General features: G+C 40.6%; 1 protein-coding gene across 3 annotated transcripts in view; it reads left to right on the top strand.

Annotated features, from left to right (window-relative positions):
• LOC120533443 (zinc finger protein 239-like) overlaps positions 1 to 20167 on the top strand; it is a 48702-nt gene that overhangs the window by 14657 nt on the left and 13878 nt on the right. Inside the window, exons 1-2 of one of the 3 annotated variants that reach the window (XM_039760343.1) lie at positions 1956 to 2060; positions 10449 to 10892. In XM_039760343.1, the coding sequence (XP_039616277.1) occupies positions 10484 to 10892 (409 nt within the window). In that variant the 5' untranslated portion in view covers positions 1956 to 2060; positions 10449 to 10483. Of the gene's footprint in view, positions 1 to 1955; positions 2071 to 10448; positions 10893 to 20167 lie in introns of those variants that run through there. The other 2 variants (XM_039760342.1, XM_039760344.1) reach the window with 2 other exon arrangements.

Below are 20167 nucleotides of genomic sequence, written 5' to 3'. Positions count from 1 at the left end.
CACTGAATAGTAAAAACGTTTAACGAGGAGTGTCTTGCGCATATACTGTTGTAATGACCACGTCGGCTTTAGTGAAGTATTTCTTAGCCTCTGTGATATGATTGACATGGGGTAGAATAGATTCTGGATTGTTATAATACGTGCTACCTTACGCAAAATATGCTCATCGATTTGTTACAGATTCTTGGTGGACACGATTCCACACCAAGGAAAAAGGTGCCCCATGTAAATCGTTCATAATGTCTCCAAAATATATTTAACTTACAGACAAGTACTACTTAACTGTTTTATATAAAATCCTTATTTCAACAGATGCGAGCCCCAACTAGGATTTGAACTCGCGTTAGCGAACCTTATCGCTGTAGCAGAGACAACTGCTTTTACATTTTGAGCCAAAACACTTTTCCAGAATGAGTAACCAAATCGACTGCTGACTGCGCAGATATCAATGACGTCATTATGCTAGCGCGCCTCAAAATCACTTGACGGGCGTATTCGAAACAAGCCTCGAAGCCGGAAGCTCGACACAGTGTCGAAACCTCAGTATCGAGCGGCCCATCACTAGCCCACAGTAAACTATGGCAAGCCGTTTTAACATTCACCTCTTTTAATATGATATCACGCTTTAACGCTAGAATTACCAGAGCCTACGAAAAAACTCGTAATTCCGTCCCACCTTAAACTGCTTCTTAAATCCCTTCACACCTCTCCGCCAGCGTCCTTTGTCTTCTAAATGTGCTGATAAAGAGAAGCTTGGAGCAGCCGGCTATTCCATCCCCCCACCAATTTAGAACGTGCACGAACTTCAGCTTGATTGAGTATCTGGGAGTGAAGTGGAGTTTTAGAGTGGAAATAATAGATTGTTATTTGGAACACACGCATTTCATGTCTGTTCAGTTTCTACAGTAATCTGTGTCAACACATTGTTAAAACAGAAACGTTTTTTATATTCTAGTAGTAGATGACAAAATGTAGGCATAAACTATATAATGTATGAAGCCTGAAGTCCAAATGGCAAAGAAACATTTTCACAAGAATAACACAATTGCGCTTTTATTCAAAAATATAACTGCAGAAACAAAAGCCGCCTTTAACATGCAACATTGAGACCAGTTTATTGTAACTGCCTCTGTGGTTCAATAGACTCAGCCCCCCCCCGCTTGGGAATCAACAGGTCACGAGTTCGATTTTGCGCCCCTCCGTTTTGAGAAGTAAACTGCTCTTAGTCTTACTGTTTTAGAATAAAAGCATACATTTGATTTCAGTCTGTAACAGCCGGTGCAATTTATGATCCTTGTAAAGGTTAGCTTTTTTTTTTTTAATTCACTTTTCATTCTCTCAGTCGCGTTCAGAATCAATCCATACAACCCCATCTGACACGGCTGTTTTCACTAAAAATGCGCTATAGCTCTGGAGCTGGAGCTCTTCCCTTTCATATACGTCAGCTCGATTCAATAACACATTTTAAAACTGCCCTGAAAACTTATCTTTTCAAACTGGCATACCAGTTGTGAATTTTGCACGGTTACTGTCAGTTATTTTTGTTTGTTTGCTAATTATTGCTTTATTTATCATTCTCTTGTTTTAATTTTACCAATCTTGCTTAATTTTATTGTAAAGTGACGTTGAGTGCTAAGATTATAAAACGGGATTTTCTAATGGCCAAATATAACCAAAACAATTGTTCAGCCTTACCTATGAAATGTAATCCCCCCGGATCTGGTTTGGAGCGTACAGCGGTTTGTACAATCTCAAGCAGCACATGTGTGAGGCATCTTTATCCATTACTTCACGCCACTTGGACAGCAGTGCCACTCGCAATATGGCGGCGACGTTGACGTACAATGCGGCTGGTCATGAGGTGTCTAGTAATTCTAAATCTATGTGGGACGCTACAGCTTTCGTCGCTCTGATGACGTATTTAAAGTATTTTGACCCGTGACGTCACCGAAAGCGGCAGATACGGAAGTCGGCGCACGCTTCTCGCTTGTATGCAGCAAACCGAAACGGGCGGCTGAGTAGGTCGGCTTTAAAAAGTATCACATCGCACACAGGGTGAAGTAAGTAGAGGTAAGCAGTCCGTCTGTGTCTATCGCGTCAATTTCACTAACACACACAGCGCTTTAATTTTTTTTTTTCTTTCTCCTTTATCATTCCGCGGTGTTCGTGATTGGTCGGCATTTCAGAAAGCAGCGAGGAGTTAGTCGGGCTTTACAATTATGATTAGAAAAAGACAAACACGAATTGACACAAACTGGAGTCCACGACCGTGGAGAAAAGTCGAAGTACATGTGAAACCAAGAACGAAAACAAATGTATAGAAGAAGAGAAAGTGTAGCGCTGTCGTGCCGGTATTCCTCGGGTAACCCGCCTGGAGAAGTCTAAATGTAATGTTCATATCTGTTGAAGACGGGCGTCCATAATCAGTATGTGTGCATTTATATACACGGCTTAGAATTCTGAAACCTGCTTAATTCAATGTAGTCGGCGTATATTTACATGCACTGCATGGATGAACAATTCTATGGATGTTGTTTTGTTTCTCTCATAGCCTGTGTCATATGTGAAAAAGTCTATGTTTTGGTGCTAAAATCCAAAACCAGTAATGCATGTTGATGAATATTGGGAGGGTAGTAGAGATTTGTCGTTGGTGTTACTGCCTTACAGTTCCAACAAAATGAATTTTATGGTCTGTATCCATTTTCCATGTGTCCCCTATTTATTTATTATTTTTCATCCTTATTTCTAAATATTCCTAGGTTTAGTGGGCTGGCAAACCTAACCTGACTTACTATGGTGGTGGATGTGCATGCAGTTTTACCCTAAGATGGCCCACAGTTTGTTCCTACCCTGCACAGCAGCTCTGGTTTTCTTTCCATATCTCAATGACATCAATTTCTGTGAGCTTTGTACTAGATAATAGAGATGAGGTGGATGGTAAAACTCATATGGCGGCTGCTCACTACATGTAGTTGTATCACACTGAGCTCAGCCAGGGTGTGTGGGTCACCTTTTTCTGCCAATAGGAACTCTTAAGTGAGCACCACAGACTGGTGGCCTGGCATCCCTCATCTCAGCAAGGATCTGCTTGATGTAATTAAAATCTTCATGAGGGTCAGTAATTGGTTGTTCTTCGTCTGGCCTCTCCCCTTGCAGGTTACCCATGGTGCATTGGTTAATGAGAAGCACAGATTTCCAGACAATGGAGCACTAAGGATGAGTGAGGCACTCAAGGTCTCAATACTGGGAGAAGTTATTTCATAGGAGTTGCGGTCAAAGGTTCGAGGGAAACAGCAGACCGACACTAATCAAAAGAAAAATATAACCGCTTTTTTATTAATTATTTGGTGAGCAGCGAGACTCTTGCAGCTCCTGTCAGCAACCAGCAAACAGCCCAATCTTGCGGGTTGTGTGGTGATTTCCCCTTTTATAACAGAATTTCAGAGTCAAGCTTAGCATGAGAAGATTATACAATAGTTTTGGGATTCAGTACTATGCCCAAGGGTTACAGCATTTTGTTCAAAATAAGTAAAGCAGAAATGGGAAGTACCTGTTTGCTGCTGATCAGACAAAACACGCAGACGTTTCCCAACAGATTAACAGTCTTCTTTTTAGAACAGACTAAAAGTCAGCAGTTTTGTAAAAAATGTTGCAAGTTACAGTTTAAACAATGGCTTATTGAATATTAGTACATTAATACATACAATATTATAGCTTTAATAACAATTTTTTTTCTCAGAGTTTATTAGTATTTTAAAATGTTTTTTTTTCTTATGGTTTTGTGTGTTTGCTTCCGTATGATGGATCTGATAAACTTAATACTGGATTTGTGTTGTTGGAAACATCAATAAAGTTCTGTTTCAGAGACTTTGAAGTAAGATCTGCAAACATTCCTTAAGACTTGCACTATTTAGTTGCTATCCACCATTATTATTATTAAGCATTTTTTGTAGACAGTTTTATTTCTAAGCTCTCTAATCACACATGTGGTGCCCATTATACACGACACTCCTTGAGTCTTCAAACTGTGAGGTCAAAATTGATGTTAAAGCTGTGGACAGAAGTAGATTATATTAGAAAAGAATTCAATAAAGAGGGCAGGTAAAGATTCTATGAATTAATAAAAGTGCACAATGATGCTGGTTCACGGAGTATTTTACTACATATCTTCACTGGGATTATATATATTTAGTTGTCTTTGAATTTGAGGAGGAAATTTTCAGAAATAATAGTTTTTATTACTGTGAAGTCCTTTCAAATGTTTGATTACTCACAGTAGACATCAGAAGCCGCTACATTGACAGTAAACCCCCAATTAGTAGTAGGTGAGCAGCCATTGTAGCAGTGTATTGGTTTAGAGAAGTACAAGCCTTAAATTTTTCAAAAGGGTCTCTACCTGTGTGATTTGTAAAACTTCTTTAATGTTTTTTAATCAGTGAGTTGAGATTTTTTAGCTCCCCCTGATACCTGCCACTGTTCTATTTGTTTTTTACACTTGTAGTGTTCTTTCTACTGTACTGACCAGCTCAATTCTCTTCATGTTTTATAAATTTAGTAAAAGTTGGAAACCTGTGATTGACACGGCCTTCCCAAAATAAAGATTAGATGTTTGTCTTATTAAAAACTGTTCCTCGTATGCCGTAATCCTACTGCTATCCCTCATTTTTTATAAATCTTTTCATCTTTAAATGTACTTTCAGAACTCTTGTTAATTTGTAGCTAATATGTACTTCCTAAATTGAAGACTCACTCTTCTCTATTTACATCTACTGATTTGACAAAATGCCTGCCTGCAAAGTCCTTTCAATTGCCCGACAGTCCAGAGGATGAAGAGCACACCATAGTTTGAGCTCAGATGTTCATATAATGACGTCTTGTCCTCTCACTGTTTAATAGTACTGTGATTATGTTTTACCTTATTAAATGTAGAGCCCCCACACCATATTTTTATTAGGGCTGCGCTACCCCATACCAGCTTAGTTCAGGACTGGGGATGTTCAAATCGTAACACAGGCCAATATCACTGGTTATTTCTGTTCCTAAGAATTTGTTTGAAATGTCATAATAAAGCTTGAACCACCATCTTATCAGAGTTATGTTCAGGTTTACAAGTTTTAGGAAAAATACAAGGTGAATCAAACTTCAATCAGAACTCCACATAATTAATATTAATAAGTCTGTATGAATTCTCAAAGGAAGCATAGAAAATTTGTTGTGAATTAAAATTTAAAAAGCTAACAAAAATCCAGCAGACCATGTTCACCACAAATTGAAGCTCATGTAACACAGACTAACAGAAAAGTGCAGACAATTGAAATACTAAATGAGTATTTCTGTGAGACATGTAGTGTAGGATCATTTACTTTTTATTAAAACAAAAGTCTACACATGCCAAGAATACATAACATGACAACTGATCTAACCAATGGAAAATTGAATACCAAACTTAGATGGAGTTAAGAATTCTTAACGGAGCAGTTGATTTAATTAATGGTTTGTTTTTGTTGAGATTACAAACATATGAGTGTAGTTGAGTTTATTTTAATAATAGATTGGTTCATATCAACTGTATTCTGATAGTATACATCTATTACATGTGCTAGTATTTGGTAGGATGCCGATTCAAATCTCTTTACTGCCAGAAGGACCCTTGAGGAAGGCCCTTAACCTGAAAATTCCTTCAGGGGCTCTTGCTGTACAATGGCCGACCCCGCACTCTTTCCCATAAAGGTCATTTTAATACAGTATACCAAATTTTAAATATATATATATACTGTATATATATATATATATATATATATATACTGTATATCTTGTATTGTAGTTAGAGGATAGGATATAATGTTTATCCCCTTTACCGAACATACAAGCATCTCTTACGTCAAGGAACTTGTTGCGTAGTTGTTTTATTAACTGGTTAGTATTAGTGACATATTTTTAGGCATGAGTTCTCTCATTTTGTTTTTAATAAGGTAACAATGGAGTCAGCGCCATTTGCTTTGTTAAGTTGGCCAATTGCAGGACTGGACTGAACAGGGGGTTGCCAACAAGGATCGCAAGCTGTTTTGTCATGTTGTGGGTGTGGCAACACGCTGTACCAGTGCATGCTCCCCAGCCTGACCTGACCTGAGATATTCTCAAGCTGTTAGATTGTATGGGAAGCATCTTCCAGGTCTCTCCACAGCTGTTCTATGTGGTTTAAGTGTGGTCTTTAGCTGGACCAGTCTTGGACACTCAGAAACTTGCCCCAAAGCCAGTGTATCATTGTCTTGGTGATATATTTTGTCATTATCATACTGAAAGGAAAGCCATTTCTCAGTCTGAGGTTGTGTGTAATCTGGAGTAGGTTTTGCTCAAGATTCTCTCTGTTTTTGACTGCATTCATTCTTTCCTCCGTTCTGAGCACTTTTTCCATCCCTGCTGCTGAGGAGCACCCCATAGCATGATGCTGCCACCACCATGCCTCAATCAAGGGATGATAGTAGGCAGTTGATGAGCAGTGCCTGCTTTTTCCCCAGAGACAGTGTTTGAAGTTTTGCCCAAATAGTTCAAATTCTGTCTCATGCAACCAGATATTTTTCCTCATGCTCTCAGTGTCCTTTAAATGTCATTCGGCAAATTCCAAGTGGTCCTTTATATGCCTTTTACTCAATATTGACTTCCATCTCGCCACTCTACCATAAATGCTTAATTGATGGAGTGCTGCCAAGATGTTTGTTCTTCTAAACGGTTGTCCGAACTTCTGAAGCTCTGTTACAGCAACCATTAGGTTTTTGATCGCTTTCGTGACCAATTCCTATCTTAGAGTGTTACTCTGTTTGGCTGGACTGCACATTGTAGGTTAAATCCTGGTTGTGCCAGTCTTCTTCCATTTCACAATTGTTGAGGCCAGAGTATCCCTGGAAATGCCCTCAGCTTTTGAAATGGTTTTTATCCCCTTATCCTTATCTATGCCTGACCACAATTTGATTGCAGAGGTCTACAGAGAGTTCCTTGGACATCTTGGATTAGGTTTCATTGTGGCATGCAGTTTGAATCGTGGGACCTTACATACACAGGTACACGTGTGCTTTTCTAAACGATGTCAAATCAAGTCAGTTTGTCACAGGTTGTCTCCAATGAGGTTCTAGACACATCTCAAAAAGAATAAAAGCAAATAGGATGCATCTAAACAAAATCTGAAGCGGTACAGCAAAGTGTCCAAATACTTCTACTGTTGAAATGAGAGAATACAGTTTTTAAACTTTTCTGAAAATATATTTTAATGTTGTTATTATGGATTACTGAGTGTATGTTGATGGGCAAAAGTGTAAAATGTATCCGTTTTAAAATTAAACCTGCAACACAGTCAAGTGTGCAGAAAGTGACAGGCTCTGAATACTTGATGAAGCCTCCATACAGTTTATCCATCCATCCAGTATCTAACCCACTATATCCTAACTACTGGGTCATGGGGGTCTGCTTGAGCCAATATACGGTTTATGTAAACTGCTTAATCCAGTTTAAACATCATACATTTCCATGCATTGAGTGGGATTGGATTTTTTTTCTCTCTCCCTAATCCTATCCCACCATACTGCACAATTATATCTTTTGTTGCTAAAGTTCAACTGGTAATGCCTGATAATGAGTATTAAAGAAGTTATTAACAATTTGAAGTCTGTGTTACTGGGTTCCATGACAACTCCCCACCTTAGTCAATTCCCCACATTCCCAACTCCCCACAATTACAATTCCCCACATCACAATTCCCCACATTGCAATTCCCCACATTGCAATTCCCCACTTCCACAACTCCCCACATTGGGATAATATGGAGTGCACTGAATTAATAATATAATGAAGGAATTCTAAAATGCAAATAGTAGTAATTAATCTCCAAAAGTTTTATTTCATGACAATTTATTGAAATGCATTACTGATTACAAAATACAAGTAACTGATATACACAAATGAACAAATGAGTTTAATACAAAATATGCTTGGTACAAAATAATGAATTAGATAAGGTCCTATTCCATTTGCTAATAATTCCACTGTACAGGTTTATCTAATAAAAGAAAAATCATTAAACTAAATGTACAGTACAAAAACTATTAATAATTGACAAGAATGACTAAAGTACACAGAAACTACTAAACACAAAGGTTACTTTGGAAACTGCATGTTGGCCAATTTTCTCAAATACTTAATCTTATCCTGTTGATTGGCATACCCTTGGACAGCCTCAATTACTTTGCTATTTAGGGTCTCATACTTCTTCCTTTTTGGCTGTGGTCTGCCATCATCTGCATCAGCCAATGTCTTGCTGTGGATGGCCATGTCCTTCTTCAGACCTTCCAGAAGATCCCACACACCTGGATGACTGCAGTGAAACAGGGCTCTCAGTGAATTGTGGTATCCTTCACAGCAGTTTGTTGTTCTTGGTAGGCCAGTAGCAGCAGCTTCAAAGTGATTCCAGATTCTAATGGGAAACACTGCATCTCTGCCTCTTACTCCAGTAATGTAGGTTGATTCAAAGTAGGCAAGAAGGTCATTGTAGTTGTCTTCATCAGGGAACTCTGCTATCAAGTCATTGAACAGGCCTCTGACATCCTCCACTGGCACAAATTACAAATTTTGGTAATTTAAAAAAAGATAAAAATCAAAAATGTTACGTTTTAGCATGTTTTAAGAAAGATTCAAAAAATAATAGAATTCAACTTACCTGTTTCAAATTTTTAAAAGGCAAATTGTATATAAAAATGCATGCTTGGATAATGTATTTTTACATATTTATTAACAAGTAGCGTTTTTAAATAAAATAATGCTCGATGTGGGGAAACGGAGGGCACGCTTTTGTATCATTATATGGACTGTCTTATATAGTACATTAGTCTATGGTTATAATAAATATTATCCCAATGTGGGGAGTTGTGGAAGTGGGGAATTGCAATGTGGGAATTGCAATGTGGGGAATTGCAATGTGGGGAATTGCAATGTGGGGAATTGTGATGTGGGGAATTGTAATTGTGGGGAGTTGGGAATGTGGGGAATTGACTGATGTGGGGAATTGTCTGGCCACCGTGTTACTGCTGTACAGCTCCAGTAGTGCGAGTTTTAACCTCAGCCAGTTTACTTCCCATGTGCAGTTAACATGTGGGCCCTGTTTCTGCCTTTATTATTATTATTTATTTCCCAGTTCTAAAGATGCATTGACAAATCTAACTTTGCTTTGCAAGGTAGTGTTAGATCGATACTGAGTCTTTTGACTTTGGTATCAATAGCAGCTTTCAGATCGCAGTATTGGTACTGAGTCAGTAAATAACGGTCATCCCTACATACCACCTGACCTCTCTCCTCTTTTCAAGATCCTCTTTGAGTAGAATATTCATGAAGTTTAGTAATTGGTTGTTAATTACCCACAGTAGATTGTTCTTCTTGTATCAGCCTGTTGGACCTTCCCTCCTCTGATAATCTGAAATAAAGAGTACAGTAGGACCTCGGTTCACGACCATAATTCGTTCCAAAACTCTGGTCGTAAACCGATTTGGTTGTGAACCGAAGCAACTTCCCCCATAGGATTGTATGTAAATAAAATGAATCTGTTCCAGACCATACGAACTGTATGTAAATATATATATTTTTTCAGTTTTTAAGCACAATTATAGTTAATTAAACCATAGAATGCACAGCATAATAGTAAACTACATGTAAAAACATTGAATAACACTGAGAAAACCTTGAACAACAGAGAAAACTAACACTGCAATAGTTTGCGCTATATCGCTACCAACCGCCGGCTAAAAGCACTTTTTAAATGAGTTTTAAGCACAGGGAAAAAAATGAACATTTGAAATAATCTGTAATTTAATAAACCACCAAGAAAAATAACATTGCAACAATGCACACTACGAACAGATCGCTGGAAACATAACTGAAAACAAAATCAAGACCAGTGCATTCTTTAACTGCCTTCCTACCTTAATGCTTTCAGCTCTCTCTCGCGCTGCCTGTGTGTGTGTGTGTGTGTGTGTCTCTCTGGCGCTGCCTCTGTGTGTGTGTGTGCGCGCGCCTCTCTCGTGCTACCTGTGTGTGTGTGTGTGTATCTATCTGTGTGTCGCGCTCTCTTTCTTGCTCTCTCTCTCTCTTGCGCGCTGCACAGGAAATGCACAGGGAGAGGCTAAACATGTACAAACCGAAAGGGAAACTGGTTTGTTCGTATACCGAGTGTGTGGTCGTGAACCGAGGCAAAAGTTTGGCGAACTTTTGGGTCGTAAACCGAGCTGTACGTGTACCGAGACGTTCGTGGACCGAGGTCCCACTGTATTGTGTTACTGTCGGCATGCTATGAACGGTCAATCTTTATATAAACCTTAACAGAGAGGGTGTTGTGAAATGACAGTCAAGTGACTTCAGATTTAAGTGATGAAGTTTTATTGAAGTTAATTTCTGTTCTTTTTACACAGAAAAAGAAAAAGCTGATGTTTACAGGAACATTTCAATGGATGTGAAACAGGAGTGCTGTGATGTGGACACAGATATGGATATTAAGAAGGAGGACTGTGAGTTGGAGTCCATCTACCTTAAACAGGAAAGTCTGAGCATCAAGGAAGAGATCAGTGAACTGCAGGAAGTTAGCATTAAAGAAGAAGCTGAGCAGAAGTCTGTCATTATTGAGACACACAACCATACAAATCTGAACAGTGTAAAAGAAGATAACCTTCATAATGGGTGTCAAGATGGATTGGTAACCAGGTTAGACTCTTCTCAAAGCAGACACTGTTCATCTCCAGAGCCTTCTGTCAATGTGAAGACTGAATCATTGCAGTCTAAACCAAAGAAGACTAAGAAAACTGCATCTGTTAGAGCTCAGGATTATTGGCCACCATCTACAAAGAAGTCTGGAAGAAGTAAGTCCAAAATAAAAAATGAGCAAGCTTTAGGGTTGGGTTTATGGGCTTGAAAGGTTGGGTCTAGCGTTTTTTTTTTTTTAGAAATACTGTGTTTTATTGTGTTCTTAAATGTAGTTTGAGATTTCATCAATGTTTGTGTAAGGTTTGCAATTTTCATGCAAACGTCCTAAACATGTCCTTGGTAAAGACTGCTATACAAATGTACAGCTGCAAAAGAAGGTTGTGAACCTTTTGGAATTCCCTGGATATCTGCTTTAATTCATCTTAACAATGTGGTCTGATCTTCAACTATGCTCTATATACATACAACCACAGTTGTCCTAAGCTGATGACTTCTTGTCAGTCCTGAACACATCACTTTAACATTCACAGTCCACTTTATGACCCTCCTATCCTTACAAACTGGTTGACCCTTCTTTAATAGTAATGTCCCCCACCAAACGTCACGTAGCTGCTGATCGGCTTTGAATTTTAATCCATACCTTCTCTCCAAACGTTTTTGGTTCTTTTTATTCCAGAGAGCTCTTCTCTGATCAGTTCTCTTTAGGTCAGGCCACAGCATCACGTGTCTCTTACTGGCCGTTCAAGAACACCAATTTCCTTCTGTTTAAGTCTTTGTCATTTTTGATTTCTTTCTGTGTTTTGGCTCATGGTCTTGTATCGTAACTCAACTTTTGCTAAGCTTCTGCTATCCTGTTTTGCTGTCAGATTTCTTGATAATATTTTGAATTCACTGTCCCTTTGATCGTTTCAAGCTCTCCAGACTCTGAAGATGCAAAGTAGGCCAAACCATGATGCTCTTGAGGTTTTAGTATAAATGTGCAGTTGTCTCTTACCTCCAAACATGGTGTCAGATGTTTTGATAAAAGAGTTCAACTTTTCCCTCTTTTGTCTACAGAACATTGTCTGTTTAGGAACATCGAGATGATCTTTTACAAGTTTGAGATGTGCAGTGATGCTTTTATTAGATTATACTGATTCCCTTGGTGTTGTCCTTCCATAAACATCATTCTTATTTACTGCTCAAAAAACTAAAGGAATAATTTTTTTAATGAGGGTATAGTATCAACTGAATGAAAATTATGTGCTATTGGACTGGTCAGTTAAGTAGCAGAAGGGGTTGTTAACCAGTCTCTGCTGTTGTGGTTTTAATTAAATGAACAACAGGTGCACTAGAGGGACAACAATGAGACGACCCCCAAAACAGGAATGGTTTCACAGGTGGAGGGAGGCCACTGACATTTTTTCCCTCCTCATCTGTTTTTTTTTCACTAGTTTTTGCATTTTGTTACAGTCAGTGTCACTACTGGTTACATGAGGTGATACCTGGACCCTACAGAGATCGCACAGGTATTCCAACTTCTCCTGGTTTGGCAGGCACATCAACACGTGGCATTGCCAGAAGGTTTGCTGTGTCTCCCAGCACAGTCTCCGGGGCATGGAGGGGATTCCTTAACTCATCAGCAGGACCCACCGGTATCTGCTCCTTTGGGCAAGGAGGAACGGGATTACCACTGCCAGAGCCTACAAAATAACGTCCAGCAGACAGGCCAATGCTGTGAATATCTCAGAGCAAACAATCAGAAACAGACTTCATAAGGGTGACATGAGGGCCAGACGTCCTCTAGTGGGCACCATCTAACTCAGTTGGCACTTGTCATAGAATACCAGGATTGGCAGGTCCAGCACTGGCGCCCTGCGCTTTTCACAAATGAGAGCAGGTTTACCCTGAGCACGTGACAGGCATGAAAGGGTCTGGAGAAGCCATGGAGAATGTTATGCTGCCTGTAACATCGTTCAGCATGACCGCTTTGGTGGTGGGTCAGTGATGGTATATCTGGAGGGGCATATCCATCGAGATACACACAGACCTCTATAGGGTGGACAACAGCATCTTGACTGCCATTAGGTATCCAGTTGAAATCCTTGGACCCTTTGTCAGACCCTATGCTGGTGCAGTGGCTCCTGGTTGCTGCAATGAAATTTCGGCCAAATGGACTTGCCTGGCTACTGCATCATTTATTCCCTTTGAGTTTTTTGGGGTGTCTTTGAATTCAGCCCTTTGTAGATTGATCATTTTCATTTCCATCAAACAATGTGGCTACCATCCTTTCGTTCCTAACACATGACCATATCAGTACTTTTCAGTAGAGATATCCAGCAGGATTTTTTTTTTCCCATTGAGATCTGATTGGTTTTCAAAGTGTTCCTTTCATTTTTTGAGCAGTTTATTGTCCTTCACATGGACACATGCACAGAGATTTTTCTGCAGGCCCTTTGCTCTTCCCCTCTGTTTTTTTTTCTTCACCTCTGCTTTCACACTGTGGTCTTTGCTGGATGCCCACTCCAGTACTGAATTTGCTCCATTTTTGTAGACTTTTTGGCTGACTGTCAAGCCTTTCAAAATGCTTTGTTCATGTTTTCCAGTTTTATACAGCTCTTCAGAACTGTTAAGGTCCTTGTGACAACCCTTAAGAGGTAACTGGGTGGAATATTGGAGCACTGAATTGGAGCAACACTGTGAAGTGACCTGCTAAGATCATTCTTGCATTGTAAAGTGAAAAAGGATGTGTGTATGTGTTAATTTTGTGTGAGAGTGAGTTAAATATAACTTTTGCTCCTGAAAACTTTGTTTTCGTGGTTACTGTTAAGGAGCTCTGAGGGTGTTGCATACCCTTTGTCTATTTGTTTGTTTTTTTTTTTTTTGCCATCAACACAAGAGAGTTCAATGTTTAGTAAAGGTACTTGTATTCAAACCTTTGTGTTTGTTGGTCAGAGGGCAGAGAAAGCTTTTGCAGTTGCCGGCAAGTCAGTAATTAACTGGTGTCATAGCAGCAAACGGTCAAGAGTAACTAGGATTCATTACTAGGAGAAGTTAAACATTTGACATATGATGCAGGACAGATTTAAAGAAATTAATAAGAACTCTGCAGTGGGTAAATAAGAAGATTAAAGAAGCTGCAAATGTAAAAATAGCTAAATAAGTCATAGAAGACTAAGTACCCCAATGCTAACAGTAGGGCATTTAGAGTAAGTGAGCAATCATTAAGAAATATATCAGGGAAGGTGAAATGCAGTTACAGAGGAATATTGCAGATAAGGCAAAAAGATGGACTAAAGCGAGTTTTTCAATATTCTAGTAATAAAAGAAAAGCCAAGGAGGTGAAGCTGATCAGGAACAATAAAAGGGGAATTGCAATACATAGACAGTGAAATATCAAATGCATTAATCCTGTTTTTTTTCGGACGTTTTCACAAGTGAGCAAGTGCATAACCTCCCAGTGGTAACAGGGACTGCAAAGGAGGTACTGAGAGATTTGGAAATTGAAGAGAAAGAAGTGCAGCTCAGATTAAATAGGCTGAACTCAATCAAATCACTAGCACCAGATAATACTTATCCTCAAGTGCATAAGTGGGTGAATACATATATAAATCTTGGAGACTGTCAAAACACAAAGGGAGAGCAGAAAAACATTCCTTCCTCGTCTGACGTATTATTTTGGCCACACAGCTCACTTAAGGCACAAGCTCTTCCTCTGTCACCGTCCTTGTTTCAGTGCTGCTACTTTACTTTATCAAATAAATCACCAGCATCAGATAATATTTACGCTCGAGTTCGTAAGGAGGTTAGCGAGTACAGATATAAACCCTTGACACATTTTTAAGAAGTCACTGCACACTGGAGAGATTCCGAAGGACTGGAAAATGGCAAATATCATCTCATATAAAAAGGTGACAGGGCAGATCCAAACAACTATAGGCCAGTAAACTTAATGTGCATCACAGGAAAATCAATGGAAGGAATTATCAAGGATAAAATTGAGTAACACTTGGCAAGGACAGTAGTTATTCTGAACAGTCAGCATGGGTTCAAAAGAGGGAGATTGTGTTTTACTAACATGTTGGAATTCTTTGAGGAGGCAACAAAAGGATACGATCAAAGTGGAGCAGATGAGATTATTTATTTTGACTTTCAGTAAGCATTTAAAAAGGTGCTACATGAGAGGGTGGGCATCAAACTTAAAGAAGTAGGAGTTCAGGGTGATGTTTGTAGGTGAGTACAGAATTAGCTCAGGCACAGGAATCAGAGAGTGATGGTGAGAGGAACCTTATCAAAATTGGCTGGTAACTGGTTGATTGTAAGAGTGGTGACCCATAGGGGTCATTGCTGGGGCCATTGCTATTTTTATTATATATAAATATTTGGATAGGAATATGAATAACAAGCTGGTTAATTTTTCAGATGATACTAAGTTAGGTGGATTGGCAGTTATTCAAGAATCTGTTGAATCATTCCAGAGAGACTTGGGCATATTTGGAAGACTAATTTAATTTAAGAAAATGTAAAGTACTAGGGTGTTTGCCCCCTGCTCACTTTGCTCGCCAACACCCTGGCCTGTGCTATGCTCCAACCTCATCATGTCTATGCCGCTGGCATTTTGAAGAGGGGGGCTGAACGCACCCCAAGGAGAGACAGGCACTCTTCTGAAACCCCCTTTTTGTCCACTTTGTCCGCCTTTCCTTTCTCTCTATGAAGATGGAGTCTACATTGTTTGTATCAAAATGTGCTATATAAATAAATGTTATTGTTGCTGTCTCTGGCTGTTAGACTGATATCAAGGTGACTCTCGCACACTCAATTTAAGAAACTGAATAATACCCCCAGACTACTGGCTGCAACACAAGCCCGAAAGATGATCATCTTCTCCCATTGCTTAACAGTCAGAGACGTGCTCTTGTCATTAAATTCGGCCCCCTTTTTATTCCAAACCCACCTTTGCACATTGTGCCCATCAAGTTCTGTTTTGACTTCATCAGTCCACAGGACTTGTCTGCAAAATGCATCGGGCTTGCTTAGATGTTTATCTGTTAACTTCTGATCCTGAATTTTATGGTGAGGACACAGGAGAGGTTTTCTTCTGATGGCTTTTTCGTGAAGGTCATATCTGTTGTGGTGTCACTGCACCAGAAAAAGGTGCATTACCACTCCGGAGTGTGACTACAAAATATCTTCATGAAGCTTTAGAGGTTTTGAATTGCCTTTCTAGCAATCTTATAAGCAGTTCTCTCATCACGCCTCCCACGTAATCATGTGAACTGACTGTGACCACAGTACCTAGAAAAGAAGGAAGAGCCCCCAAGGAGCACTGAAGAAAAACGCTGAATACTTTAGATAGATAGATAAGATACTTTATTAATCCCAAGGGGATACAAGTTTAATGAGAAGACACAATGTATAAACGAGACTTTGGATCACTTTGTAACGGAGTTAAACTTGCTGTAGTGAGAAACTTTTAAGTGCCGGGTCTTAGCTAAAATTAAATAACGCCGTGGACATCGCAAGATTGCACGTGATAGCACAGGCACAGCTCAGAAGCTTCAATGCATGTACTCCGAGCGGCTCACGTGAACTGACTATGAACGCAGTACGCAAAGAAAGCAAGACCTCTAAAGAGGGCGGAGAGTTTTGCTCACGTGAACGTGTCTGCAAAAAGTGGCGTTTCCTGCACTGCAAAAATACTACACAAGTCGGGAGGCAGGCGCGCTCATATTGTCCGTGAAGACCTCTCTCTACACTATATTATAGAAAAAGGCAACTTTCCTTTCTTTACACCTTTTATCCCCAACCAAAGCCTTTCTCTCTTAACACTGCAGAGCACACAAAAATGATTTTCTTTTAATTGCTGATAATGCCGGTAAGGCACATTACCACAGACAGAAATTTGGACGTTCACATAGAAAATGTAATTTCTATACCACAGCCATCGTAGCGCCTTTCAAAGGGATCAACTACCAAGAGATGATCCATATACATTTTAGCTGCTGTTAGTACTACTTACCTGTTATGTTATACCGGGTTTAAAATATAGCTTACCCAAAACCACTCCACTGGTGCACAGTGTATGCTTACTTCTTAAAACGTTAATGTTTTACTGTTTAATAGCTTATAGACTACATTTTATTTTTTTCCCTTGCACTCAGTGAGCGAGGCCAATGGGTGATCAGTTATATACAGTGGGATGCAAAAGTTTGGGCAACTTTGTTAATAGTCATTATTTTCCTGTATAAATCATTGGTTGTTACGATAAAAAATCAGTCAGTTAAATATATCATACTAGCAAAATACCCACGCTTTGCAGCGGCAAAGTACTGCCTTAAAAGTTTTATTAAGAAGAAATTTAAATCTTTCTAAACTGAGGGAAAATATACCAATAATTATTTGTTAAGGATCTCTTTGTATACCACATTGTGAGTTCGGCCCTCCGGTCGTAATATGACCAAGCTGTGCGCTGAGCTTAATCTTAAGCATGCAACGTACAGTTGGCCATGTGAACAGTAATCTTGTTTCAAATTTCACAGCTTGGATTGCTGCTGTCATAATCGGTTTGAGTTTCATGGTTTGTTTCAAATACGACAGTATTTGTAGGACTTGTGTTGAAGAGACATTCGACATCTGTCAAGCGCTGTAAGTATACAACCAGTTTCATCGATAACTTCACATCCAGCTTTTGAGAGTTTAAACATTCATAAACATCAAAGTGTCCACTACTGAAATCATCACCTGTGAATCTAAGATGTTGAACAGGCATTGGCGGTTGTCCAAAGGTGTAAAATATTTGGCCATTTTGGGTACACTTGAAAGTCGACAACCGAACAATTCAGTGGCAGCCATCAACTCACATGCAGATGTATAGGTGAAGGGCTTAAGCATTTCACTCTTCTAGTGCTCCTGTGTAGTATAATTATCTCCTGTACCGTCATCAGTCCACACCTTGAACCTGTCCCAGTCATTCAATACATAAAGACACAATGTTCCTCCAGATATCAAGAGTGAGCCTGATATGGCCGTGCAATATGTAACAAAGAGAATGGAAAAGTAGGTGCCATCTCCGGGCATGGAAACCACTCGGTGACAGTTCTTTGATCGATGGTGATTACCTCGATAGACATGTTAATGCGGGTACGGTTGGAATGATAAAGGAAATGGGTACCTGAACAATGTAAAGTAAGTCTAAAATACCTACACAATAACTATAATCGTAATAAATGAACAATTAAACAGCGGAGAAACCGTGGATTAAATAAAAAGGCTGTAGTTATCAGCAAGGAGACGTGAATCCCGTGGCGAAGCAAGGAAGGGAATGTAGAGACTGGAGCGACGGACGGCCTTATATAGGCAGGCAGCCAACAACGTGGGAGGCGTTGGGATGGGGGACCCAAAGCCGCCTCACACGGTGACCGAGCTGCAGGCTGTGGACGAATATATGTACGTAAGTAGGATTCAGTTAGCGTTGGGAACCCGTGTACGAAATTTCTTGAAGATGGGCCCATAAGTAACAAAGACTGTTGAAAAGTTCAATATGGGGCCCGACAGTGGCATCAAAACACCGAAATAAGTACCAAATTTCAGCCTTCTACCTACACGGGAAGTTGGAGAATTAGTGATGTTGGAAAGTTCAATATGGCGGCCAACAGTGGCGTCATACCACCGAAATAAGTAATGCACATTGGTTTCGTTAGCGCAGGGAAGCCACCTACCAAATTTCGTGGAAGATGGGGCCATGAATAAGAAAGTTCAACATGGCGGACATTGTTGACCGTTATGACTGTTACACATAGAATTTCGAAATGAAACCTGCTTAACTTTTGTAAGTAAGCTGTAAGGAATGAGCCTGCCAAATTTCAGCCTTCTACCTACACGGGAAGTTGGAGAATTAGTGACGTTGAAAATTCAATATGGCGCCAACAGTGGCGCCATACCATCGAAATAAGTAAGTACATCGGTTTCGTTAGCGAGGGAAGCCGCCTACCAAATTTTGTGAAGATGGGGCCATAAATAAGAAAGTTCAACATGGTGGACGCTTGTCGTCCGCTATCTAATCGCTATGACCGCTATGCGGTAGAATTTAGAAATGAAACCTGCTTAACTTTTGTAAGTAAGCTGTAAGGAATAATAAGCCTGTCAAATTTCAGCTTTCTACCTACATGGGAAGTTGGAGAATTAGTGATGAGTCAGTCAGTGAGTGAGTCAGTGAGGGCTTTGCCTTTTATTATTATAGATATACACACACACATACAGTATATATATATGTATGTATATATCCATACATCCATCCATCCATCCATCCATCCTCTTCCGCTTATCCGAGGTCGGGTCGCGGGGGCAGCAGCTTAAGCAGAGAGGCCCAGACTTCCCTCTCCCCGGCCACTTCTTCCAGCTCTTCCGGGAGAATCCCATGCTCCCAGGCCAGCCGGGAGACATAGTCCCTCCAGCGTGTCCTGGGTCTTCCCCGGGCCTCCTCCCGTTGGACGTGCCCGGAACACCTCACCAGGGAGGGGTCCAGGAGGCATCCTGATCAGATGCCCGAGCCACCTCATCTGACTCCTCTCGATGCGGAGGAGCAGCGGCTCTACTCTGAGCCCCTCCCGGATGTCTGAGCTTCTCACCCTATCTTTAAGGGAAAGCCCAGACACCCTGCGGAGGAAACTCATTTCAGCCGCTTGTATTCGCGATCTCGCTCTTTCGGTCACTACCCATAGCTCATGACCATAGGTGAGGGTAGGAGCGTAGATCGACTGGTAAATTGAGAGCTTTCCCTTACGGCTCAGCTCCTTTTCACCACGACAGACCGATGCAGAGCCGCATCACGCGGATGCCGCACCGATCCGCCTGTCGATCTCACGCCCATTCTTCCCTCACTCGTGAACAAGACCCCGAGATACTTGAACTCCTCCACTTGGGGCAGGATCTCTCCCCCAACCCTGAGAGGGCACTCCACCCTTTTCGGCTGAGGACCATGCTCGGATTTGGAGGTGCTGATTCTCATCCCCGCCGCTTCACACTCAGCTGCAACCGATCCAGAGAGAGCTGAAGATCACGGCCTGATGAAGCAAACAGGACAACATCATCTGCAAAAGCAGTGACCCAATCCTGAGTCCACCAAACCGACCCCTTCAACACCCTGGCTGCGCCTAGAAATTCTGTCCATAAAAGTTATGAACAGAATCGGTGACAAAGGGCAGCCCTGGCGGAGTCCAACTCTCACTGGAAACGGGCTCGACTTACTGCCGCAATGCGACCAAGCTCTGACACGGTTGTACAGAGACCTAACAGCTCTTATCAGGGGTCCGTACCCCATACTCCCGAGCACCCCCACAGGATTCCCGAGGGACACGGTCAATGCTTTTCCAAGTCCACAAAACACATGTAGACCGGTCGGGCAAACTCCCATGCACCCTCCAGGACTCTGCTGAAGAGCTGGTCCACTGTT

This window comes from Polypterus senegalus, chromosome 8, assembly GCF_016835505.1.
Source record: "Polypterus senegalus isolate Bchr_013 chromosome 8, ASM1683550v1, whole genome shotgun sequence".
In the NCBI taxonomy this organism is placed as follows: domain Eukaryota; kingdom Metazoa; phylum Chordata; class Cladistia; order Polypteriformes; family Polypteridae; genus Polypterus; species Polypterus senegalus.
Note: the sequence above shows the minus strand (reverse complement) of the source record. Positions and strands in the feature narration are given on the sequence as shown.